Source organism: Pelophylax lessonae (genome assembly GCF_965119305.1).
Source record: "Pelophylax lessonae genome assembly, chromosome: 1".
In the NCBI taxonomy this organism is placed as follows: domain Eukaryota; kingdom Metazoa; phylum Chordata; class Amphibia; order Anura; family Ranidae; genus Pelophylax; species Pelophylax lessonae.
Window position 1 is genome coordinate 439,410,200 of NC_138768.1, and position 27,748 is coordinate 439,437,947.

Here is a 27,748-nt window from a genome sequence, read left to right on the forward strand (position 1 = left end):
ATGGTTTTGGTAAGTCTAAAAGAAAAATTCTTCAGAAAATCTTATAGTGTGTATGGCCCATAACACTGGCTGATGTAGGTGGCGGGAGCACACAATCTATTTTCATTTACTAAAACTGGACAGTGCATAATCTAGTGCAGCTGTGCAAAGCTTATTGAATAAGCTGAAGTTAGAAGCTGATTGTCTACCATGCACAGCTGCACCAGATTTGGCACTCCCCAGTTTAATGCTGGCCATACACGCACAGAATTTCTGCTGTTTGCAGACTGAACGATTATTCGTCAGTCGAAAGCGAATTGACCACTAACTTACAGAATAAACTCTTTTACATAATCGTTTTCATGATCATAATGATCGTTCGATAACATGTACAATATCAGTCAGAATATTATTTTAGTTTCAATTTTACCATACACTTAACAACTTTTGTAGAAACGCTAAAAGTTTTCGCTATGGATCCATCGACATTAGCCGGGCACACGATTAAAATCGTCGGTAAACTTCACTAACAGCCCGATTTTCAAGCGATCTTTCCTAAAACGACCATTTTCGGCCGAAATTCTGTGTGTGTATGACCAGTTTTAGTAATTTAACCCCAGTGGGTAGGCATGCTCTAGCTGAGATGCATTTGTTACCTGTACAGGACATAGCAGAGGTACTGCGTCCTTGTTTATTATCCTTGATAAAACCTTATTTCTCCTCCTTGCACGTGTGTGGGTAGAGGGATCTGAGTAGCGCTGTGTTTGTTCTATGGTTAATGATGTATTCCTTCTGATTTATATGTATTATTAATGTCCTGTAATTTTTCTACCTATGCTTATGTGTAAAGCGGTTGCTACTCCGGTTGCATTAATTGAGGGAATGTACGACTACTGTCAATTTATTGTGATTTGATTTATCTCCTTTTCTTTTTTTTTTTGTAAAACTGTAAAACCTTGAATAAAAAGTAAAACCTTTAATAAAAAGTATTTAGAAAAAAAAAAAAATCTGGTTTTGGAATATATTTTCTGGCCTTTGTAGAGATGCAAATGCTCATTCTTTGTCAGCAATCAGCATCTGGCTTGTGTTTACAAGGAAGCTTTCAGCTCACAAAGAGTTACATGTAAAGCTGGTTTGGTTTCATTTCCTGGTGCTGGGGTTCATTAGGGCAGTGCAGTGTACAGAAGACAGCGCGCTTTTTATGGCTTCTCCATAGGGTGTGATTCAGAAGAAAATTCAGAGCAGTGCTGCCAACCTGCATTCACAGGTACTAAGTATGGACAAGAAGGTGCTATCAGAAGAAGCCTCTGCCTTCTGCCATCCTCCCCTTCTTGAGCTTTGTGGACTGTGTGGTGCTGGCTGTCCTGTACCGGTGTGTCTAGTATCCTGTGGGCATCGCTTCTGCCTTGGCTGTCTTGAGGGCTTCTGGCAGCAACTTCCTAATTGTGAAAAGCCATGCCCAACCTGTACCTTGCCCAGGGAGAGCCAAGAAAGGCTGAGGCAACTTCCATTGAAATGTAATCTGTGCCCAGCTCATCAGCCATGTACTGCCCGGTGGAGCTGCCTGACCTGTGCGGAGTCCTATTGCCCTGAGCACTTCCAACCGCACATGCTGGAAGAGGAGAGTGGTGGGGTGTCACTGTCTGGGCACCATGTGTGTGATGCGACAGGGGAGGAGGCCAGGAGCATGAGCAGTGGTACCCGGCGGTGCCCACAGCACAGGGACAGGCTGGTGGAGATGTACTGTGGCATTTGCAGAGTGTGCATCTGTACCCTGTGTCCCCTGCTTGGCACTCATAAAGGCCACCCTGTGACCCTCATACAGCAGGAAGCCATGCACAAGAAGGTAAGGTAACCTCTCCATGCCTAAAGTATTAATGAACAATTACTTTGTAAAACAACCTATTCAGCTGAAATCAGAAATACAATGCAAAACATTTGTATATATATAGGCGGGGAGTTCAAAAAGTTCCCATACTTTAATATTTTGTTGGAAAAGGTGAGGGCGGGAGGAGTAGTAATTGGTCATGTCTGAGAGTGTTATGTGACTAGTCTGTCCAACAAGCAGGCTGACCCTGCAGTTTGGTATAAGAGTTGTCACACTGTGGTGAAGTACACTGCTCAAAAAAATTAAAGGAACACTTTGAAAACACATCAGATCTCAATGAGGAAAAATATGTTGTTGGATATCTATACTGATATGGACTGGATTTGGTGTTAGGAATGAAAGCAGTAGCGGAACTATGAGACCCCGTTCACACTGGGGCGATCCGACTTGCCGGAGCGACCTCACAGGTCACGGCACGCAGCTCGCACCGCGACCTCGGAGCGGCTGGCACGGACTTCATAACATTGAAGTCAATGCAGGTCGCTCCAGGTCGCCCCAAAGAAGCTCCGGACCCTTTTTCTAAGTCGGAGCGACTTGTGTCGCTCCTATTAGAACGGGTCCACAGCTTCTCTATGGCAGGCGACCTGTCAGGCGACCAGGTCGCCCCAGTGTGAACGGGGTCTCAGGGTCGCAGCAGTCCCTGGAGTTCCACCACTGAGGGGGGGCCCACCAGCCCCCATTCTCTTACCGCAGCGTGAGGGGGCCCGTCCGTCTGCCTGACTGTTCTGGCTACTGTAGCTGCCCTCCCCGATCGTTGCGCCACACTGCGCGGGGGGGTGGGGTGGGTGTCTACAGCGGCTGGTTGCTAAGATGAGTCTGCTGCTGCCTGCACCACCCTCAGCCCTGCCTATCCTCTCCAATAAACAGAGTAGGCTGATGCAGTGAGGCAGGGATGGACGCTGAAAGAAAGTCAGCTGACACCAATAGAGTGCAGGGACCACATGCTGCTACAAGAGACCAAATGCTGCTACAAGCGTGCCTGCCTGGCTGGAGTGGATTCACTTGTTGCTGAGGGGGAATCGTCTGACCGACTGCTATGTAAGTGAAGAATGATGATCCTAAACTCCACCCTTGCTGCCTCTTAATGATCCCATGGCACAGATCTCATCCCTATCTACAACAGAGGTGTTGGGGGGTGTAGGGATGAGATCTGCGGTGGTGGGGGGACGGGATCAGTAAGACAGAGGTGGTGGTGGGGGAGGATGACACCACCACTAATCCCACCCCTCCTCCACCACCATCGCCCCTCCCCACCATCATACCTCCCCACCATCGCCATTAATCCCACCCCCTCCCAACCATCACCCCCCTCACCACCGCCTTTGATCCCACCCCACCATCCACCCCCCCCCTCACCACCGCCACTGATCCCACCCCCTCACCATCGCCGCCACTAAACTCACCCCCCTTCACCACCTCTGATCACACCCCCCCTCACCGCCGCCACTGATCCCACTCCCCTCCCCACCATTGCTGCCACTGATCCCTTGCCTCTCCCCACCATTGCCGCCACTGATCTCTTGCCTCTCCCCACCATTGCCGCCACTGATCCCTTGCCTCTCCCCACCATTGCCGCCACTGATCCCTTGCCTCTCCCCACCATTGCCGCCACTGATCCCTTTCCTCTCCCCACCATTGCCGCCACTGATCCCTTGCCTCTCCCCACCATTGCCGCCACTGATCCCTTGCCTCTCCCCACCATTGCCGCCACTGATCCCTTGCCTCTCTCCACCATTGCCGCCACTGATCCCTTGCCTCTCTCCACCATTGCCGCCACTGATCCCTTGCCTCTCTCCACCATTGCCGCCACTGATCCCTTGCCTCTCCCCACCATTGCCGCCACTGATCCCTTGCCTCTTCCCACCATTGCCGCCACTGATCGCTTGCCTCTTCCCACCATTGCCGCCACTGATCGCTTGCCTCTTCCCACCATTGCCGCCACTGATCGCTTGCCTCTTCCCACCATTGCCGCCACTGATCGCTTGCCTCTTCCCACCATTGCCGCCACTGATCGCTTGCCTCTTCCCACCATTGCCGCCACTGATCCCTTGCCTCTTCCCACCATTGCCGCCACTGATCGCTTGCCTCTTCCCACCATTGCCGCCACTGATCCCTTGCCTCTCCCCATCATTGCCGCCACTGATCCCACCCCCCCTCACCACCATTGCCGCAGTTGAAACCAGAAACAGAAATGTTTTACCTTGTTATACATTGGAAAAAAAAGTGTCAGAAATATGCTTTATCGGGGGGGGGGGGGGGCCCTTCATGATTTCTTGCACCGGGGCCCTGAGGAATCTAGTTACGCCTCTGAATGAAAGGATGCCACATCGTTTGATGAAAATGATCAACCTACAAAAGGCTGAATTCAAAGATACCCTGAAAATCAAAGTGAATTAATAATACAGCAGGCTAGTCCATTTTGCTGAAATGTCATTGCAGCAACTCAAAATGTCCCAGAGGGGTTCTATTGAATTTAGGTCATGCGAGCTTGGGGGCCATTAAATGGTATCAATTCTTTCATCCTCCAGGAACTGGCTGCATACTCTTTCCACATGAGACCAGACATTGTCGTGCACCAGAAGAAACCCAGGACCCGCTGCACCAGTGTAGGGTCTGAAAATGGGTCCAAGGATTTTATCCCGATACCTAATGGCAGTCAGGGGGCCATTGTCTAGCCTGTAGAGGTCTGTGCATCCCTCCATCCCTCCCACCCTATGTCTGCCCAGACCATCACTGACCCACCACCAAATTGGTCATGCTGAACAATGTCACAGGCAGCAGAACATTCTCCATGGCTTCTACAGACCCTTTCATGTCTGTCACATGTGCTCAGGGTGAACCTGCTCTCATCTGGGAAAAGCACAGGGTGCCAGTGGCGGTGTTCCGTGAGAATTACCTACCCGTGAGAAAAACCTACCCCTCGTCACTTCCGGTTCACGGCACTGTATGGAATGCAGCTGTTACATTAAAACAACTGTGCTGCAATACGAATCATCTCCGCTCCTGTGGCTGTCACTTCCCTGCTCTCGGCAAGTAAATATAAAAGCGGCGGCGGCTGTATGAAAAGATAAATTACGGAGACGCCAGCCGCTTTTATATTTACTTGCCGAGAGCAGGGAAGTGACAGCCACAGGAGCGGAGATGATTCGTATTGCAACCCCGCTGTTTTATTTAACCGCCGCGTGGGTAGGTTTTTTCCACGGTACACCGTGCTATTTCCATACTAGTGCGCATGCGCACTAGTCTGCTCCTCTGTCGTCCCTTTAGGTATCCGGCCCTGTGAGCATGCGCACTGCTGCGCTGCTCAGCTGTTCCTGGCCGGAAGTGACGAGGGGTAGGTAATTCTCACGGGGTAGGTAATTCTCACGCTACACCGGATCAAGTTCTACGCCATTGCTGAGCTTGTCATCTGCCAGGACCCCCAGGTCCTTTTCCATCCTAGATTCTCCCAAAGGCTCTCCCCCTAGCAAATAACTTGCATATGTATTTCTGGCACCTTAGCATTACCTTACATTTTCCAACATTAAACATCATTTGCCATGTAGATGCCCACCCCTTTTTTTTTTGTTCAGGTCTTCTTGTAAGGTTTCCACACCCTGCATAGAAGTTATTGCCCTGCTTAGCTTAGTATCATCGCAAACACTGAGATTGAGCTGTTTATCCCATCCTCTAGATTGTTTATGAATAAATTAAACAGGATTGGTTCCAGGACAGATCCTTGGGGGACCCCACTTTCCAAACCAGACCATTCAGCGTACTCGCCATCTATCACCACCCTTTGGACTTGCCCCTGAAGCCAGTTTTCAATCCAGGTATGGTCCATACTTACGTACCTTAGTTTGTACAATAAATGTTTGTGGGGAACTGTATCAAAGGCTCCGTTCACATCTAGGCGTTTTTGGGCGTTTTTGGGGAGTTTTTCTGCTCTAGGATCAGCTCTCAAAACGCCCAACAAGACAAATCCTATTCATTTCAATGGCCCCTGTTCACATCTGAGCGTTTTGACGCTGTAAGCAAAACGCCCAACGCTCAAAAAAGTACATGAGCTTCTTTTTGGGCAGATTACAGGCGTTTTCCATTGGTTTCTATTCAATCTAAAAACGCCTGCACAAAAAGCGCCTGTAAAAACGCCTGTAAATCGCGGTAAAAATCGCGGTAAAAAACACCACATCCACAGGCCTTACTTTACAGTATATATACAGCATATATATATATTATAAATACCCTTTTTCTTTTGTATACATGATCTCTGTTCTCAGTTGCATAAGGACTTAGAGAGGTGGGGTTGGAGACTACAGGGAAGTGTGTCAGCAGGAGCTAGAGAAACAGCAGTACACTGATCTTCCCAATGAAGAGCTGTGCAGGGATGCATGTCAGCACAAGTATACTCATTGGATTACAGGCAACAAGTTCTCACAAGTAGAATGCAAAGAAGAAAACAGATCACACTAGGATGGGTGTACTACCATGCCCTGGTGAGGTCAGTTTGGAAAAGGAAAGCAGGAAGAAGTATCCCCAGGTATTTCACACAAAGGAAGAAATATAAAGATAACCGGGGTACTTTTTTGATACAAGTACACGGAACAAAATAATTCTGTGGGAACAGAGTAAAGAAAAACATATGCTCCTTACCAAAAACCCATGGCTTTCCGTTTTTAAGAGTAGCCATAAACGCTTGTGGGACCAACTCACTATACACCAGAAGGCAGGGAGAAAACTTAAACCAAATTCCTCTAATAGAACAGGCAGACAGAAAGAAAAGCCAAACCTTATAGTGTAGCAAATAAATAAAACACCTTTACTTAAAATAAGTATCACACTTGCAATATTAGATCTTGGTACCATGTATAAAATGAAGGCTGGAGCATAAACCAATTCCTGCCACTGTGTGTGCTGACATGACTCCAAAGTGGAGCTTTGAAGTGACATCATCATGTACATTGGCGGCCTGCTAGAATGACTAGAACTGTGTAATGCTGAAACTTTACCAAGAACAACAAACCAGCGCTACAGTGAGTATCCCTGTTTAACCACATAACGACCAGCCGCCGCAGATGTACTGCGGCAGGCTGGCTCTCCCAGGCAAAGTCCCGTACATGTACGGCGCTCGCCTGGGAGGAGCTAGGGGGTGAGTGCGCTCTGCCGGCGGCGCGCTCCTGCCCCCCGCTTGTCAGCTGGGGAGCCAGTGCATGTGACAGGCGGCTCCCATGGCTGCCGACCATCCGCAATCTCCCCCCGCTGACAGAGAAGGACGGACGGCTGATGTAAACACAGCCGTCTGTCCTTCTCCCTGAGATTATTACAGAGACAATGCGATCCTGCTATATAGGATCGCATGTCTCTATAGTCATCTCACAAGCCCAACCCCCCCCCCCCCCCCCCCAGTTAGAATTACTCCCCTAGGCCTACATTTAACCCCTTGATCACCAATAGTATTAACCCCTTCCCTGCCAATGGCATTATTACAGTAACAGTGCATATTTTTAGCACTGATTACTGTAGTAATGTCACTGGTACCCCCAAAAGTGTCAAAAATGTCAGTTAGGGGTCCGATCTGTCTGCTGCAATGTCGCAGTCGTGCAAAAAATCACAGACCGCCGCCATTACTAGTAAAAAAAACAAAACAAAACAATAAAAATGACATAATTCTTTCCCGTAGTTAGTAAACGCAATAACTTTTACGCAAACCAATCAAAAAACGCTTATTGCGATTTTTTTTTTTTTTTACCAAAAATATGTAGCAGAAAACAAATTGGCCTAAAATGTTAAAAAAATTTATTTTGATTTGATATTAATTTTTTTTTTTGGGGGAATGTCATATAGCAGAATGTGAAAAATATTGTTTTTTTTTTTTCAAAATGTTTGCTCTTTTTATGTTTATAGCGCAAAAAATAAAAATCACACAGGTGATCAAATACCACCAAAATAAAGCTCTATTTGTGGGAAAAAAAAGGACATCAATTTCAATTGGGTACAGCATCGCGGGACCATGCAATTGTCCGTTAAAACCACGCAGTGACGAATCGCAAAATAGGGCCTGGTCATTAAGCAGCAAAATCTTCCGGTCTTAAAGTGGTTAACTCTATAGAGAAAAAGTGATGAACAATAGCAGTCGCAATCCAAAAACGTTCTCCAAAAAGTCCTATCAATTCAAAGTAGAACTTCCAAAATATAGTCCTCTTGTGTGATCCCCACTCTTGCATCAATTACCCTCAGGTGATTAGAGGAGACTTACCAAAAAGTTTTGACTCCTTCCCGTTAAGTGATTCATGTCTGGTACAGTCTCAATGTGTGGTATGTTTAACAGGCATACTCATTATTATCTCAAATTGGTGGTTTTAACTCCACAGAACACTATGACCCACTAAATACTGTATATGTAGATATAAATTGGTAAAATCCTCTATACAGAAATTCTTCAGTCATGTGTGGGTAGGTAGAATGCTCACCAGAAAGTTATGACCCACTAAACTAGAGTTGGTCAAAAACCACGTTTCTATACAGATTCCAGTAGATCTAACTTTATAAATCGATTGCGTAAACAAATCCGCTATTTTTCTTTTCTCATCATTGCTCAGAAATGGTATTGAGTCACAAAATTAAACAAAATACAAGAACAAAAATAGAGGATAATTGTGTAATATGTCTTCTCTTCATCCACCAATACATGTGTAGCACCCTCCTAAGTAAATTTAGCTATTAAAGCTAACTTAGTAAATTAAATACATTTATTTAGCTTCTCTGCAAATAGTGAAGCAGGGGTTGATTACTACAGGCTGTTCAGTGTCTCACAGGCTGCTGTCTTCTAGAGACTTCTGGAAGTATAGCGAGAGGAGAGCAGAACAGGCAGTCTGCATATTTATGAAGCTCTGGACAATCCCTGGGGAGGTGTGCCCGGAAGGTGGAGGGAGAGCCTATAAATATTCTGAGTTCAGAATTCCAGGGTCCATCTTTCTGGAGGAGATCCCTGTTCAGGGGCTCTTCCCCTGGGGCAGAGAGAGAGAGAGACAGAGGGGAAGTCAAGGAAGTCTTTTTGAAGATATCAAGATCCTAGCTAACCTTAGCTGGGGGGCCTACCGAAAAGGGCCTGTATCAGAGACTGAGCAGAGGCAGAGGAGAGTTGGTGTAGGTACCCCATACCATTCTGGGGACTGAGCACTTGCTCCTGCTATACAGAGAAGTATAGTGGAGTGGTCTATCGCACAAGCAATTGCAACGCACCCAGGAGTTGTGCAATACTGCTAAAGTGTGCTCAATACAGCCAGGAGTTGTATAAGTCAGCCTAAGAATACAGTGCACCAGAAAGAAAATTGTGATGCTTGGCACCTTGCTCCTGCGCTCAGAATCAGGTTCTCAGACAGCCTCTATCCCGGGACTCTCACTTGGCATCCACTAATGGCTAAGCCTTGCTGCCCTCTACAACCTGGGTGGTCGACAAAACACTGTAAACATAAACAAAAAGAAGGGCGCACCAGCCTAGCGCTTTATCCTTAGTAGGCTTTTATTGGTAAAATATTTAAAAAATGGCTACTCACAAACATGCGATGTAAACCAGCATATCCACTCCATCGAATAACGTCCAAGATGTTAAGAGTCCAATATCTCGTAAAGGTGAAAGGCTAACGCGTTTCGAGGCAGTGCCTCTTCCTCAGAGCCTAAGGGCCATGACTGAACCCTTGGTATATATAGTCAAAGAATACAGTGCAGCCTGAGGTTGTACAATACAGTCTGCAATTTTGTACAGAGCAAGCAGAGGCTCATTAAGTTCTATAGTTTTGGGGTATCCTATGCTCCCCATCCCTATTCAAGTTGCTGTTACCAATAAAAACCCTAAAATAAACCCCTAGACTTTCTTAAAGGGTAACTCTCCACTTTTGTGGGGATAAAAATAGCAAATAAAAAAAACAATATAGGGTATACAATTGCGACTCAAGTCATATTGCAATTTAATGTTATTAAAAATTACCTTTACTTTTCAACTTGCAGCTCTGTAATGTTCTGTAAAATGCAATGCAATATGGCTACCTGGAGGTGTTCTTTACACAGAATGTGTACTGACCACACACCGTGATTGGCTCATTGATTTTCCCAGAAGTCTGTCCTAAGATACAAGTCAGATATCCGGCATCCCCTGCAACAAAAAAATGTCATTTTGGTCAGATAGTCCCAATAGGAAAATCAGGTCTAAAGGGATGCAGACCCTGCAATTTTCCTCATTAGAGCCCTGCAGGTACAGCAGCTGATTGATAATTATGAAACCACTCCCATACAGATTCACTTACAACATGGACACAGACAAACACACAGGGATTTCTTCAGAATAACAAAAGGTAGGAATCTGCAACAAAGTTTGTTAACCAATTGACCTCTGGAATTTTACCACCCTTCCTGACAAGGCCGTTTTTTTTTTTTTTGCGATACGACACTGCATTACTTCCCTAAAAAAACTGCGCAGTCGTGTGAACCTGTATCCTAAAAAAATGTGTGTCCTTTTATTCCCACAGATAGAGCTTTCTTTTAGTGATATTTGAACACCTCTGCGTTCTTTATTTTTACGCTATAAACAAAAAATACTGACAATTAAAAAAAAAAAAAAAAAAAAACCGTATGTTTTACTTTCTGTTATAGAACATATCCAATAAAAATTTTTTAAAATTATCAATTTTTTTTTCATCAATTTAGGCCAATATGTATTCTGATTTATATTTTTGTTAAAAAAAGTTTCAATAAGCGTATATTAACTGGTTTGCCCAAAAGTTACAGCATTTACAAACTATGGGATATTTTTATGTATTGTTGTTTTTTTTTTTACTAATAATAGAGGCGATCAGCGACTTATAGCGGGACTGCAATATTGCGGCGGACATTTTGGACACTACCTGACACTTTTTACACTTTTTGGGGACCAGTGACATTATTACAGTGATCAATGCTAAAAAAAAATATACACTGTCACTGTACTAATGACACAGGCTGGGAAGGGGTTAACATCAGGGGCGATCAAAGGGTTAACTGTATGTCTAGCTAGTGATTTTGTGTACTGTGGGCGGTGCTTTTACTAAGGGAAGGCATATATCCGTGTTCCTCCCTACACAGGAACACAGGATCAATGCCTTCCTTACTGACAGAATGGTGATCTGCCTTGTTTGCATAGGCAGATCTTCGTTCTGCCTGTGTACTAAACAATCGGCGGGTGCCCACTGTGTGTAATCACAGCAGTAGCGAGCCGCCGGTGGCGGGCATGCCTGTGCCCTACTGATCTGGTGCGCAGCTGCCGCCTCGTAGCAGTAAAAGTGCTAAAGGGCGATCAGCAAGTGGTTGAAATCCTTGAATTGTGCATTGTCCCAGATGGGAATGTTTTTTTTTTCTCAACAAAAATGGAGTTACTCTTTAAGCTAAAGGAAAAATGCTGAAAAAGCTCTGTGTATGCTGTGAGTGTGGGAAAATTCCCAAACAACTAGCGGTTCTTGCAGGTATAGCGCTACATATGCACAAATCGCACTTACACCATAATCCCCTTATAGGCTTATACCATGCTTTTAGGAATGCCAACCACCAATGTCCATGAAGGTAGAAAACCACTGCACACTTCCCGCGTAATATCCCACTAAGACTTTGAATCACCCAGAGATATTATTTTTGACTGCCATTTCCTATATGTTTCTGCTAAGTTTTATACCTAAAGCACGAGAGATCGGGTTATTTTAAAGGCATATATGAATATTATTTTGTGGCTGATGCTATACATATATTTCTGGTAAGCCTTTTGGGGAGCACGGGTGATCCAGTCTCTTAAAAGGATATTACATGGGAAGTGTGCGGTGGTTTTCATCCTTCACGGACACTTGTGGTTGGCACTCTTAAAGGAACGGTATAAGAGGATTTTTGTGTAGGTGTATTGGTGGATGCATTGAAGACATATTACACGATTGTCTGAGCGCATTTTGTCACTTCCAGTTAGGAAGAATGTAAACAAGGCCATTTTTTTTTTCTGGAAAGCATGAGATCAATGTTTTTTTTTTTTTTTGATCTAATGCTTTTAAAGGGTAGAGGAAAGATCTGGGTGGGTTATAGACCCCAGATATCCCCACAAAGAGGACCTGACGTGCTTTGTTGCTACCACAAGAGACACTTACATTTCTTGTGACAGCAATAAAAGTGCTAAAAAAAAAAAGAGTGAGAGTGTAAAAATATTTTTTTTTAAATAACATTAATACATTTTTAAAAATAAAATAAAGAAAAATAAAAAAATTTAAACCGAGAGTAATAATTCTAGCTCTAGACCTCCTCTAACTCGAACCTGGTAACCTGTAAACATTTTTGAATGCGTTGCCTATGGAAGTTTTTAGGTATCGTAGTTTGTCGCCATTCTACAGGCATGCACAATTTTAAAAAAGGGACATGTTAGATATCTATTTACTCAGTGTAACATCATCTTTTATATTTTACCAAAAAATGTGGTTATATATTGTGTTTGTTTGCATTAAAATTAATCAAAGTGTATTTTTTTCTTGTTCAGTATATTATATAGTGCATTTCCAAAAATACAAACATTGTCATGAAAGCACAATGCATGTTACTGGTCATAATAAAGTTTGTTAAAAACCAGACAATGAACAGGTAACAAAGAACATGTCAGTCATGACCTGGAGGCAACAGCAGTATTACTCAGGTATTTCAGAACTAAGATATTTCTTTACCAATATCCCTTTGGTACATAAGGATATAAGGAGGTGCACACATATTAATACCAAAGAAAGAGGGAGGGGGCAGAGGGTAACAGTGGGGAGGTAAGGGGTGAAGGAGGGAAGGGGTAAGAAGGAGGAGGAGGGGTAAATGTAGGGGGGGAAAGTGAGAAAAAAGGGGGAGAAAAAAGAAAAGGGTGGGTAGTCCCATGCACATGGCAATGTAAGTACATAATTTCTAGGTGAATGAGTCGTACCAGTTGGATTAAGCGTTCCACATTAATCTCTGAGCAACTATCCTTCGTTAATAGAACCTCATCGGTGTGATGGGTCTGAACCATTTTTATAACATCTAATAGTATTGGTTTGATTGATTGTTTCTCACAACCAGTGAATAAGATATGTGTGATCACTTTTCTGTGTATTTTTGGTAAGGATTTGATAGTTAGGTTCAATAATGCAAAGTTAGGTGAAGAAGTTATTTTTATCCCAGTGACTTGTAATAAGAGGGAGAAAACCTTTTGCCAGTAGTGGGTTAACTGTGGGCATTCCTATAGAATATGAAGTAAAGTGCCAGATGCACCACAATTCCTCCAGCAATTAGGAGGGGGTGTGTGTTTATCGAATTTAGCTATTCTATCAGGTATTAAGTATCTCCTTTGCACCATATTTTGCATAAGTTCCCACAGGACAGTGCACTTTGTAGCCTCATATGTGGATTGGAGCGTTTTTTTTTTGTCATCGCTTGTCTGTATATATTTTGCCTAGATAAAAAAAAGTGTATTTTTTCCCCCAAAAATTGTATTTGAAAAATACTGTCACAAAAAAAAAAAAATTGCAATGACCACCATTTTATTCTCTATGGCTTCTGCTAAAGAAAAAAAAAATATGATGTTTGGGGGTCCCAGGCAATATTTTAGCAAAATATACAGATTTTTAAAGGTAAGCAAAAAGTTTCAGAATAAGCCTGGTCTTCAAGTGGTTATAAACCAGGGGTCTCCAAATTACGGCCCTCCAGTTGTTCAGGAACTACAATTCCCATAATGCTTAGACATGTCTGTAAATATCAGAGTTTTACAATGCCTCATGGGACGTGTAGTTCCACAACAGCTGGAGGGCCGTAGTTTGGAGATCCCTGTCGGATACTCACTGTAGTGCTGGTTTGCTGATTATGGTATTTAGAAACACTGGGGAGTGTTATGTCACCAGCAGCGGGGCTTTTTTAGGATAAAGCTGAGTGCAGGGTAATTGGTTTATGCTGCAGCCTTAATTTTTATGCACGGTACCAAGAGCTAATATTATATTTTAAATAAAGGTGTCTTACATATTTGCTACACTATGAGGCTTGGCTTTTCTTTCTGTCTCCCTGTTTTGTGAGAGGAATTTGGTTGCAATTTGGAGATTCCTATGCCTTCTGGTGATTAGTGAGTTGGCCCCACAAGCATTCATGGATAATCTAAAGGCCCGTACACACGATACGAAAATCGGAAGTAAAATTTCGTCCGACGAATGATCTGCCGATTTTCGGATTGTTAGTATAGTGCTTTCGACAGCCGATTATGAATTTTCGGAGGACAAAAACTGGATGTGCAGGCTATAAAATGTTTATCGTATGTGAACACAACGTCCGATTTTCATTAATTAGTACAGTTTTCGTCCGAAAAAATCGTAAGAGCGAGACTAGGCATGCTCGGAAATGAAAGAACACATACAAAACAATTCAACACATGACATCACTTCTGAAGTTGAATTCTGTTGTACGAGAATTTTCATATGAAAGTAACCTCTTCACTTTCCATATGAGACTAGCATGCAACAAAAATCGGACGCAAGATCGTTCGAAAATCTCATTGTGTGTATTAGGCTTTAAGCGAAGAGCCATGGATTTCTGGTAAAGAGCATATGTTTTTCTGTTCCCACTGAATCCTTTTGCGAGCTGGCATTGGAATGTTTTTTTTTTTTTTAAGCCCGTAGCAGGTGCAACACACTCAAAAGACTCCACCCGGTGCATAAAAAAGTGCACACACACAAAGTGAGAACACAAAAAAGCACAGGGTGTGCGAAATCGTATGGTCTTCCCTCCGAAGAGGTAGGACCCGAAACCTCGATCCCCCGGGGCGCAAGACTCCTGACAGGGATTTAAGGTACTCATGGTCTGTCTGGCCGAAACCAGACCGACCCCGTTCTTCAGGGGGACTGCCGAAACAGCCCCCACGAGTACTAAGTAGGGCTCCCCCGAAGGGAGACCCCATGAGAGAGGGCGAACTAAGCCAAAAGGCCATATCCACCCCCTCCCAAGACTCAAGGCTGGGCCCGAGGACCCACACACTCCAGTCGTGCAAATAAAGAAAAAAAAGGTGAAAGTGCAGTGACAAACTCCAAAGAAAAAGACAAACAAACAAAGAAGTGGGGAAAGGGAAGTGGGGAAAGTGCAATGGTGCCATGTGAGGAACCAAGGCAGGCCTTCCAGCCGGAATAAAAAATTCCTCTGGTGCAAGCCAAAAGGCCTGTCCCAAGTGGCAGGTGCGAAAAAGGTGTGCATAGTGCAGTGACCAAGGTGCTGAAAAAACTCACAGTGAGCTGCCCCTCACCAGTGAGAAATTAAGGCACCCCTGGGCTGCCACCCCAGGGGCACTTACACTACGGGCTTTTTCAATCTCAGCCCCCGGCGAGACCGAGTGTAGCCTATCCCCACCAGCAGACATCAGAACCTGGACAGCTTAGAGAGAGCTTGCCTACCACTGGGGACAGGCCTTTTGCAAGGCCAGATCAAAACCCAGGAGAGAAAGCCCTCCCCTCGCCATCCTGTTCCTCAGCCCATTACATCCAGGAACAGTTCCACCGGCCCCCTGAACCGGCTTTCCTGCCCCCTTCAAACTGGTTAGGACAGTTCAACCCATTCGAATCAGAAGGCGGCAGGCCCCACATGCTTTCCCAGATGACCTACTCCCCATATCTCAATACTCTGAGCGCTCCGGGTTTCGGTCATACTGGTACTAGCTAAGGCCCATACCAACTGATAAGAACAGATACTACACTTGATCTTAGCCAAAAGGCCGAGAAGCTGGCATTGGAATGTGGCATAGCACAGAGTTGCATTGGTATTGGAGAACACAGTTTTGTGGACTTTGCATATTCACAGGTAACGATCACAAATTTGTCTTGTGTATGACTTACTGAGTGTTGGTCTATTACTATGTGTGCAAAATGTTTTATTTTTCGCTGTGTGAAGCAAACCATGTCAGATATTTGATGATTATTTTCATTTGAGCTCAGTACTTTTTGGATTTTATATTACATTAAATTCTGTATCAAGAATTTTTAATATTAGCTTCTATATGTTGTACATAATTATTCGGAGTCTGTAATTTTTTTTATTTTAGTGACAACATTGTAACATCCCCAGGACCAATGCCGTATCAGTTTTGTCTTGATTCACAGAGCATCAAGTGTTACAAGTTTATACAAATGCTTTCTTGGATTTTAAATGTACGTTCTTCAAGGGCTCATTCACGCCAGCAGCCCATTACACTACGGTGTGTGCTATGAAGGGGCAGTGCAATGTTGCAATGCATCACACTTTCTTTTTTAAATGTTTTAAATTGTCACAATGCCATTTCATACATGTCTATTATACAATGCATTGTGTAGTAGTGCGCTGTAATGCGTCACAATTGTCACTGGGTAAAAAATAAACCATGTCATACTTTTTTTCAGCACACACTAGTTGGTGTGAACTGAACGATCAGAAAATGCAGCAAATTGCATTGGGCAAAGAAGCGATTAAAGTGATTTTAAAGTCTCGTTTTTTTTTTTTAAATAACAAACATGGTATACTTACCTCCTCTGTGCAGTGGGTTTTGCACAGAGTGGCCCGGATCTTCCTCTTCTCGGTCCCTCTTCGGCTCTCCTGGCTTCTCCATCCTGTTGGGTGCCCCCATAGCAAGCAACTTGCTATGGGGGCAACCAAGCAAAGCTGCAGCTCCGTGTGTCGATTCAGATTGGCTAACTGACCTTGATTGACAGCAGCGCTATTGTGTGTGTGTATGGGAGGTGGGGGGAGGGGGGTGTGAGCCTTCTTGGGTGGCAGAACATGATTTTGCCGCTGGTAGTAATTGCATGCTAAAATTTGACAGACTGGTTGTACCCAAGTCGATCGATGAACATGGGTACCATCATCTTGCCCATACGTAGATTAAAATTCGGCCGGTCCCTGCTGAACCAGCCAAATTTCAATCCATGTATGGCTGGCTAATCTCAGGACTAGCTGGACAAAATTAGAAAACAGTTCTCAATGTATTTCAAAGTATGTTTTATGTTTGTCTGCCATAAGGTTTTATTAAATATTAACTTGCAAGGTTCAGGTGATAATAGGATAAGAATGATTTATGATGCGTAGCTGGTATGAAATGGAAACCATGTACTTTATACTTGGTAAGAAGTCGTTTAAAATGTATAGATGAAAACAAATGTGATAATTCTATTTGCAATAAGGCAAATCAGGGCAGTTGCAGAAATCTTCCAGCAAGCTACGTTTGTGTCATTTGTGCATCAATCCTAGAAGGAGATATTGGTTGAGAAATAAGATAACTGAACATTAGGGCATATGGCATACAGAGTAAAATCCGCCTGCTGTTGTCGTGTCCCAGAGCCACAGAAGCAGTAGTGAAACTTTCTTGCAGGACTGTGGTGCTGGGATCACAGGAGTAGTAGTAAAAGTCTCTCGCAGGACTGGGGTACTAGGATCTAGAGGCGTAGTGTGTGTGTCGCGGGGGGGGGGGCAGCGGGTGCCATCGCCCTGGGCGCAACATTTAAAGGGGCTAACTTCTGGGTCCCCTCTGACAGATTCCTCCGACAGATTGTTCTGAGGGCCCTCCGTCAGTGTCATTAGTGACATCAGTGTCCTCCCACCAACATCGGTGTCGTTTTAACATACCCTCCAGCTCAACTAAATTTCAAAGTCCTGCTCAGATCTGGTGCTTGGCTTCCACACACCTCTGTTCTCATTGGCTTAGGCTGACCAATCAGCTACTTTGCTACCTTCTGCCCACAGCCAGCTACTATTGAGGAGTATGCTGCTGCTCTTCTGGTCAAGAAGTTTGATAGTTTAGCGGGCCAATTGGGTTGCTAGGGAAGCTATCTGCACAGGGTGCTGGCGCTTGTGATGTGCTATGGGGCTGCCCGAAAATGTTGGGTAACTATTGATTATTTAGTGACGTCCTGACAATGTTTTGTGTGTGTTGCATGGTGCTGCAAGTGCCTGTTGTATGTACACTGCAGCACCGCCTCTGGCTGCCCCTCAGAACCAATGGAGACAGGAGATCTGTACAGTTCTATGTTGGGGAAGGAGGGCTGGAAGAGAGTTGAGTCTGTACTGGGGGGGGGGGGGGGGGTTCTGCACTGGGCAGTCTATACTGAGGGGATGGGCTGGCAGGGGAGTCTGTACTGAGGGAGAGGGGTCCATACTTAGTCAAGAGGGAGGGGGGTCTGTGCTGAGGTAGGGGGTGTTTATTCTTAGTGGAGAGGAGAGTTTCTACTGAGGGAGGGGGGTCTATACATAGTGCAGGGGGGGGGGTCTGTACTGAGAGAGGGGGGTCCATACTTGGTGGATAGAACAAACAAGGTCCATAAAGACATGGATGAACAAGTCTGGGGTTGAGGAACTTGACTGGCCTGCACAGAGTCCTGATCTCAACCTGATAGGACACCTTTGGGATGAATTAGAGCTTAGACTGTGATCCAGGCCTTCTCATCCAACATCAGTGCCTGACCTTACAAATGCGCTTCTGGAAGAATGCTCAAACATTCCCATAGACACACTCCTAAACTTTGTGGACAGCCTTCCCAGAAGAGTTGAAGCTGTTATAGCTGCAAAGGGTGGGACAACTTAATGATGAACATGCAGCACTCCAGGTTGAGTCAAAATCCAGATTTATTGACTGGACATCCAAATATGACAATTGTGACAAGGTAGACGCGCTTCACACACGCGTCTACCTTATCACGATTGTCATATTTTGATGTCCAGTCAATAAATCTGGATTTTGACTCAACCTGGAGTGCTGCCAATTCCTTTTCCTTTATCAAGTTTTCACGGAGGCGAGCCGGGGCATGCACCGGTGTGAGTCATCAGGCAATTACACCACCTTGAGCAGTGAGTTCTTGTCTTTTTAATGATGAACATTGCAGACTAAGACTGGGATGCCATTAAAGTTCATGTGCATGTAAAGGCAGGCGTCCCAATACTTTTAACAATGTGGTGTGAGTGTGTGTGTGTGTATATAAATTTATATATAAATATACATATACAGGGCTCGACAAACCCCAGGCGCCAGGTCGCATTGGCGACTGGAATTATTGGCCTGGCACCTGGGCTACATTGCAGAAGGTGGCTTGTCCCTATGCTGCCCCCAGATGCTGAGCCGGCCAGTAATTTAGGCCGCGGCTTTGTGGCCTGCTGGAGCTAGATGCTTGCATTGGGTTACTGGTGCCCTCTTGTGGTGGCCAGGGTTGTGACAAGCAGTCACTGACAGCACTGAGGGTTTCCCATGCCTGTTCTCACTGCCCGCCCATCTCCTTCCTAAGAAGAAAAGAGGTTGAAGGTGTTGCAGGCTTGATCTTGCACCCTGTCCTTAACAGTGAGTGGACAGGGAGTGCCGGGCAGCTGGTTGGAACGGCCTCAGTTTAATTTACACTCACACAAAGCTGGAAACAGTTTATTTATTTATTTTTTTTCATTAAAAATGTTTTATTACTTTTCATTCTTTCCCTGTCATGCCACACAGCCAAAGGCCCCTTTTTATATGGGCTTTCCCCTCAGGTCCGCTTGTCAGTTTTTCAGGCAGACCTGATCAGACCCTCAAGTCTCCTCTATGGAGAAGCAGATATCAGCAGACAAGTGTCCACTGACACCCGCCACTATACGATTCTGTCCGCCAAAAACATATGGATGGTAGATCTTCTATCTGTCTGGCGAATCGGATGGCATCGGATAGAAATGGACAGGCGGTGCATTTTCATCCAATTTCCCCTTAGAGGAGAGCCGGACTGTGTCCGTGTTCACTCTGCATAGCGGAGCAGGCAGGACCGGAAATCGCCACTAAGCAAGCAGATTCTGCTTAGCGGAGGTGCCCATGTGGTCTAAGGGGGCATGCGTTATTGGATCTCCTATCGCCCCCCACCTTGCTGCACTGTCCTTCTCTAGTGAGCCACTGCCCATCACACCATCAAGCCAAGTACACAAGGGCCGAATGCCAGGAAACTTTGGCTGGTTCAATAAAAACTGCTCGCCGTTTGGCCAGTGTGTATGGCAGCTGATCCTACAGAAGCCGACCATTGAGCATGCTGGAAAAAAAAACGGCCTCTGCATTTTTGGAAAGGGTCAATAGACTTCAGTGCAGAAGCTGCAGAAAAGCATGCAGTGCAATTTTACTGCATTGTTGCCGTGATTTGCGTTATTTAATCTGCTCAATAACAAATTTAACCACTTGCTTACTGGACACTTATACCCCCTTCCTGACCAAGCCAATTTTCAGCTTTCAGTGCTGTCACATTTTTAATGACAATTGCGCAGTCATGCAACACTGTACCCAAATGAAATTTTTATAATTTTTATCACACAAAAATAGTTTTCTTTTGGTGGTATTTTATCACCTCTGGGTTTTTTATTTTTTGCTAAACAAACAAAAAAAAAAAGACCATAAAAAAAACGTTTTTCATATTTTGTTATAAAATTTTGCAAACAGGTAATTTTTCTCCTTCACTGATGGGCATTGATGATGTGGCACTGATAGACTGCACTGATGAGGCAGCATTTATGGGCACTGATTAGGCAGCACTGATCAGGAGGCACTGATGAGGCTGCACTGATGGGGTGGCACTAATGGGGACTGATGGGTGATACTGATGGGCACTGATAGGTGGCACTGATAGGCAGTGTTGATAAGTGACACTGATGATGAGGCAGTGATAGGCAAAGATTGGCAGCACTGATGGGCACTGATAGGTGACATTGATGGGCACTGATTAGCAGCACTGGTGGGCACTAAAGGGACCAAAGACACTCTTACAGAAGCTGACAGCGTAAAGAAAAAAAGCCGGTAACCAGCTTCTGTTTACTTCTGTGATCAGCTGTCATTGACTGACAGCTGATCACCTGGTAAAGGGCCCCCTTTGATTGGCCCTTTTACCTTGCTCTGTGATAAGCCGAGTCCCAAGGACTCGGTGATCACAGAGCGCGCCGCCCGTGCAAGAATGGGAGGATGTCCATTTACGCCCTCCCAGTATTTTAAGCTCGAACTTCAGCTATAGCGTGGGCGCCAAGTGGTTAAAAAAAGCAAAAAAAAACGCAAATCACGGTAAAATCTCATGTTCAAAAATGCAAAAAGCACAGTTAAAAGCACTGCAGAAACGCCCAAAAATAACATGCATATGTGTGAATTGAGCCCAAAGGTACATAAGGTTCCATGCAGTGCATGGCAGTAAGTGGTTTGCTCCAAAACACCTGAACCCCAAGAGATTTTTTTGCATGCTGAAAACCTGTAGAAGTTGCAGAGCATATGGTAAGCCTTGTCCTGGGTTGTTCCTTTTTATAAGCTAAGGCTCCGTTCACATCTAGGCGTTTTGGGGCGTTTTTGGGGCGTTTTTCTGCTCTAGGATCAGCTCTCAAAACGCCCAACAAGACAAATCCTATTCATTTCAATGGCCCCTGTTCACATCTGAGCGTTTTGACGCTGTTTACAAAACGCCCAACGCTCAAAAAAGTACATGAGCTTCTTTTTGGGCAGATTACAGGCGTTTTCCATTGATCTCTATTCAATCTAAAAACGCCTGCACAAAAATCGCGGTAAAAATCGCGGTAAAATCGCGGTAAAAAACGCCGCAAAAATCGCGGTAAAATCGCGGTAAAAAACGCGCGAAAAACGCTACGCTCAGGTGTGAATGTAGCCTAAAAGTTAGCTGAGGCGTTTGTCTATTTGTTGTAGATGTTACGTAAACATTTATTCTACAGAAGGGAAATATGACGCTTGAATGGAATGCTGATAATGTAGTTGTGTTGGTATGGTAAACTGGTGTAGTATGTGGTATGGTCTGCTGGTGGGAAGCTCAGCATAGGTTCACACCTATCTAGGCTGCACTTGATACGTTTTTTTCAGGCATGTTTTGTGGTGCGTTTTTAAACCCTCGTTTTTACATGCAGTTCTCATGCATTTTGGGTTATATGTTTTTTTTTTTTTTTTCTTTAAACACACCAGAAACAAAAGTGTTGTGTTTTGTAATGCGATTTTTTGATGCATTTTGTGTTCCTCCCCCCCCCCCTTTAAACACTATATATAGCTGATTGCTAAGGAGTGGCCTGTGAAGCCGGCCCCTGCATCCTTAACAACCAATGAGTCATCAGCTATCAGCCTAGGGGGGGGGACACAACTTTTTTTTGCTGGCAATCAGTGCCCATCGCTGCCTCATCAGTGTCACTTATCAGTGCTGACTATCAGTGCCACTTCTCCATGCCACCTATCAGTGCCCATCAGTGCCACCCATCACGCAAAATGCATGAAAACTACACCACTGCCAGCTGAATGTAAAAAAATTGCCGGGAAAAAAAAAAGTGAAAAAAAAAACAGTGTGGGTCCCCCCCCCCCCAGATCCATACTAGGCCCTTCAGGTCTGATGGAAATTTGAAGGGGACGCCCCTAAGTCAAAATAAAAAAAAATGGCGTGGGGTCCCCGCCAAAATTTATACCAGACCCTTATCTGAGCATGTAGTCCAACAGGTCAGGAAAGGGAGGGGATGAGCGAACACCCAGGAGTGAATGAGTATGGGGTACATTGTACCCCTACCCATTTACCAAAAAATTAAGTGTATTGTTACAAAAAACAAGAGACAGTTTGACAAGTCCTTTATTAAAAATTGTCTTCTCCCTACGGTGTTTCTTCTCCCCCTTCTCTCTCTGGTGGTTTCTTCTTCCTCCGCTTTCTTCTCCCTCTGCTGTCTTCTCCCTGTGGTGTTTCTTCTCCCTCTCCTCTCTCCACTGATTTCTTCTACATCTCAGCTCTCCGGTGATGTCTTCTTCGCTCGCTGCCACTAAAATGGCTGCCTCCATTGTGTTGGTCGTCATGTGCCATCACAAGGGATAAGTTCTCCAGATGACGTCCGTCACCTGATGGCCATGCCCCATGGCTATATAAGAAATAGCAGACAGTGGGAGCCGACACAATGGAGGCAGCCAGCTTCAGAGGAAGTGGTTTATATTTTTATTGGGTCAGGGGTGGCAGATGAAGAAGACATCACCAGAGAGCTAAGAGGGAGAAGAAACCACCCGAGAGAAGAGAGAAGAAACACTTGAGGGAGGAGACTGAAGGAGGAAGACACAATTTTTATTAAAGGACTTGTCAAAAACCATCTCTTGTTTTTTGTAACGCCACACTTTTTTTTTTTTTTTTTTTTGGTGAATGTACAATGTACCCCATACTCATTTACATGGGGGGCCAGGATCTGGGGTACCCTTTTTTAAGGGGGAGTCCAGATTCCGATAAGCCCCCTACCCGCAGACCCCCACAACCACTGCCCAGGGTTGTTCAGAAGAGGCCCTTGTCCCCATCAACATGAGGCATGTGGCCAGGTATGGTTCAGGAAGGGGGGGCTTGCTCGTCTCCTCCCTTTTCTGACCTGCCAGGCTGTATGCTTGGATAAGGGTCTGGTATGAACCTGGAGGGGGGGCAACGCTATTTTTTTTACCTTTTTTTTTTTTTTCTTTTTTGCAGGCAATTCTTTTTTTTACATTCAGCTGTCAGCGGTGAACCCTGCTGATAGCTGATGACTCATTGGTTAAGGACATGGCAGCCGGTTTCCTGGCCTGCTCCTTAGCAATCAGCCATATACAGTGTTTAACCACTTCTGGGCCGGAAGGATTTGCCCCCTTAATGACCAGGTCATTTTTTGCGATTCGCCATTGGGTTACTTTAACGGACAATTACCGCGGTCCTGAGACACTGTACCGAAATAACATTGATGTCCTTTTTTCCCACAAATATAGCTTTCTTTTTGCGGCATTTGATCACCTGTGCGATTTAAAAATTTTTGCGCTATAAACAAAAAATGAGCTACAATTCTGAATATATATATATATATATTTTTCACATTCTGCTATAGAACTTTTTTACATCAAAATGTTTTATCCTTTTAAACCAATTTGTATTCTGCTACATATTTTTGGTATAAAAAAATCGCAATAAGCGTAGTATTTTGGTTGGTTTGCACAAAAGTTATCATGTCTACAAACTAGGGAAAAGATTTATGTAATTTTTATTAATTAATTTATTTTTTTTACTAGTAATGGCGGCGATCTGTGATTTTTAGTGGGCCTGCGACATTGTGGCAGACAGATCAGACCCCTAACTGACATTTTTCACACTTTTGGGGGGACCAGTGACATTACTACAGTAATCGGTGCTAAAAATATGCACTGTAACTGTAACTGTAATAATGACATTGGCAGGGAAGGGGTTAACACAGTGGTGATCAAAGGGTTAAGTGTGAGCCTAGGGGAGTGTAACTGAAGGGGGATGGGCTTGTGAAATAACCATAGAGACCCGTAATCCTACATAGAAGGATCACATGCGCTCTGTGATCATTTTCAGAGAGAACAGTCGACTGTGTTTACAACAGCTGACCATCCTCTCTCAGTTGGGATTGATCGTGGGTGCCAGGCAGCAATCGCAGCCGCCGGCGTCGTGCATCAACATCCTCGCTACCTTGTGGGGGCCAGAGCGCGCCACTGGCGGTGCGCGCTAGCCCCCAAGCACCAAGCGCACCACCGGCATAGGGCCACGTCAGTTTGCGCAGGAGGGCCAGCCTGCCGCAGTAAATGTGCTGCGGGCGGTCCGGAAGCTGTTCAAGGCAAAAACAAAAAATGCATCACAAACACAACACTTGCGTTCCTGGTGCAATTTCATTGAAGCCTATTACACACAAAAAGCAGGAAAAAAAGTCCCCGACACTTTCCAGAAATGCACCGGCTGCAAAATGCATACATGTCAACGTGTACCATAGGAAACCATGTTAAATTCACTGTAGTTCATTTCTGCAAACTGCAAAACACACTAAAAAATGCAAAGATGTGAACGTAGGGTCAGGGCATTATAGACCTTCTTAGGTGCACTTTGTGGTGTTTTTCACTTGCATTAGATGTACAATAATGATATTGTTTCATGGTAACTTCTTTTAAAATGGTCCGCGCCATGTATCTCTACATACACTTCGACAGCTGCAGTTACTGAGAACTAATCAACTTCCTCAAATAATACCAAATGTTTTTTGTGACCACACTCATAAAAACCAAAACAAATATATGTATATAAATCAACCACACATGCATGCTCTATCTAAAAATACATACCTCTAATAATAAATACTGTGCCAAATTAATATATGCAGGTAATTCATATGTGAAATAAATACTGTGTAAAAATGCATTAACTGAAATCAATCAAAAAAAAAAATAAAAAAAATAAAAATAAAATTTATATGTCAAATAAATGTTGTGTATGTAAGTTGATTAACTGAGATCAATCAATATTCCATTAATAAGTGTCCAGTTGATTCATATAGCCAAAGTCTATATAAAGTGTCTTTTAATCCCCCAACAAAGTGCTAGGTGCCATGTGCAAAAAAATCATATACTGTACATCTGGTCTTCAATGTTATAACAACACCAAGAGTCTGTTGCCTTAAAATAAACTAGGTCTATCTCTCCACTATCCAGCCTTTAGATGAGGTCACAAACTCTTCTCCAGCATACAAATGTAGCACGACCCCCCCTCGGGGGCTGCTGAGTATGTTCACTTCCTCCGCACTCCCTGGACCCTGAGGTAGCTCCAACCCGCTAGGCACTATTTGTTCTGACATATTAGTTCAAAGATACCAATGACACTTAAGTATATTAGTTTACTGAATTCAAATAGGAGATAAACAGATATACTTTCAACATGACTGGAATAAGAGCCAAGAGATATAATAAGGTTTTGAATCTCCAAATCCCAAATACAAATATGAGACTCAAGGCCCAAAATCTAGCAACAACAATATGACAGAAAATGAATAGATATGAAAATATCTAATTAGGTGTACATATGAATAGATTATGTAACTTACTCAAAAGACTTGTGAGAGTGACTATCAGACAAACACTGTCTACACTAAGGCCCCTTTCACACTTGTGCGACTTGAAAGTCGCGCGATTTTACCGCGATTTTGACTGGACTTGAAGCAATGTCTATGTCTTTGGACCTCAAAACGCATTAAAATCGGGCCAAAGTAGTGCAGGAACTACTTTGAAGTTGCTGCAACTTTAAGTTGCGCATATATGAATGGGTATCATTGGAAAACATGGCAAACGACATGTCGTGCAACTCTGATGTCCAAAGTTGCACAAGTGTGAAAGGGGCCTAACTGTTTGTAGAATAGATGGATCTAATTAACTCAGCTGAACATGCATATACTGTATATATATTGAAATGCCTTTGAACCTTTAATCTAACAACTAAAAGAATGCACTCTAACACCTGTAACAGTGAATTACATAGTTATATAGTTACATAGTTAGTCAGGTTGAAAAAAGACACAAGTCCATCCGGTTCAACCAAAAAAAAACAGTATTGAAAACCCAACCATACAATCCCATATACACAATCCTATACCCGCTGTTGATCCAGAGGAAGGCGAAAATAAACCACAGCAAAGCATGATCCAATTTGCTACAGCAGAGGAAAAAATTCCTTCCTGATCCCCTGAGAGGCAATCGGATATTCCCTGGATCAACTTTACCAAAAAAAACTTTTAGTACCCATTTATATTATGTACACCTAGGAAAGAATCCAGGCCTTTTTTAAAGCAATCTAGTGAGCTAGCCAGAACCACCTCTGGAGGGAGTCTATTCCACATTTTCACAGCTCTTAAGGTGAAGAAACCTTTCCGTATTTGGAGACTAAATCTGTTTTCCTCTAGACGTAGAGTGCCCCCTTGTCATCTGTGTTGACCTTAAAGTGAACAACTCAACACCAAGTTCACTATATGGACCCCTTATGTATTTATACTAGAGTCTTTTTCCTAGCAAGGCCTTGCAATTCTTCGCTGGCAGCTGGAGCTCTGGTCATTTAAATAAATTAAATTTGTAATCCACAGGGAAGGGGGTATTAGTAAATCCAGGTTCTGCTTGAAATATGATCAGTGTGTATCACTTTAAATATACTTGCGGTTCTCCGATTCACCATGCACTGCAGTGTTTCAGGAGTGTCCAATAGCAACCATCTCAGCTATTCAGGACTCTGTCCTTTTCTGTACTGTGTCACATTCTCCCTCTTTCTTCCACTCAGAACAGTTAGGCCTCTAGCACCCAACTCTCTGACACTTCTGTCCAGCAGGCCTCCGCACAGAGCTAGTCCCCTCACCGCAACCTCTGGTGCCTCTCCGATGCGCTCTCTTAGCTCAGGGCTCGGTCTCCGATCACTCCGCTCTCAGCAGCGGCTCTGCTCCCCTCTCTGACCCTCCGCTCTCCACGAGGTCCCAGAAGCAAGCGAGCGTACATCCCATTCCGCCCCTATTTATCTTCTCTCCCACAGTCCTCTGCGGATCCCTCGGCTCCCTGGGAGTGTAGTCCACTAAAGTCCATCCTGTACAGTCTTTATCCTTCCTCAAACTACATCTCCCATAATCCAACTCACCGCTCTTGCAGCAGAACCCACACTGATCACCAGTCTTAAAGGAACAATACTTCAGCCTCAATTATACCGTATACCATTTCTTCACCTGTCTACACAAAGGGTTATTTTTTTCCAGCACATCATGGGATAAGAATCAGTAAGACACTAGCAGCCCTAAGTTATCAATATAAAGATATATATGACATATTGGAAATAATAAGTGACAAACAAAAGTGAGCACGGGATTGGTATAGCATGCACTAATATAAAAGTAAACGGATAGTCAAATAACAACCACCAGATGGACATAAATATTCAAGACAAAAGTCCTTCAAATCCACAGTGGAAAATAAAGAGTCCTCTTATACACCCGTGTGCTTCCACCATCAACCAGTGCCGCCACCCGTTAGACTGGACCGTTGGTCCTATGCTGCTCAAACGAACGCCGACCGCTCGGTAACTGAGCTGGTTGGAGTCTGCAGCGTGGCGTCAGGCA

At 44.2% G+C, this 27,748-nt stretch overlaps 1 protein-coding gene across 1 annotated transcript in view; it reads left to right on the forward strand.

The window, feature by feature from the left end:
• Positions 1-1,207: 1,207 nt before the first annotated feature.
• TRIM14 (tripartite motif containing 14) overlaps positions 1,208-27,748 on the forward strand; it is a 129,452-nt gene continuing 102,911 nt past the window's right edge. The window contains exon 1 of the mRNA XM_082243811.1: positions 1,208-1,825. Within this exon, the coding sequence (XP_082099937.1) occupies positions 1,256-1,825 (570 nt within the window). The 5' untranslated portion in view covers positions 1,208-1,255. The remainder of the gene's footprint in view (positions 1,826-27,748) is intronic.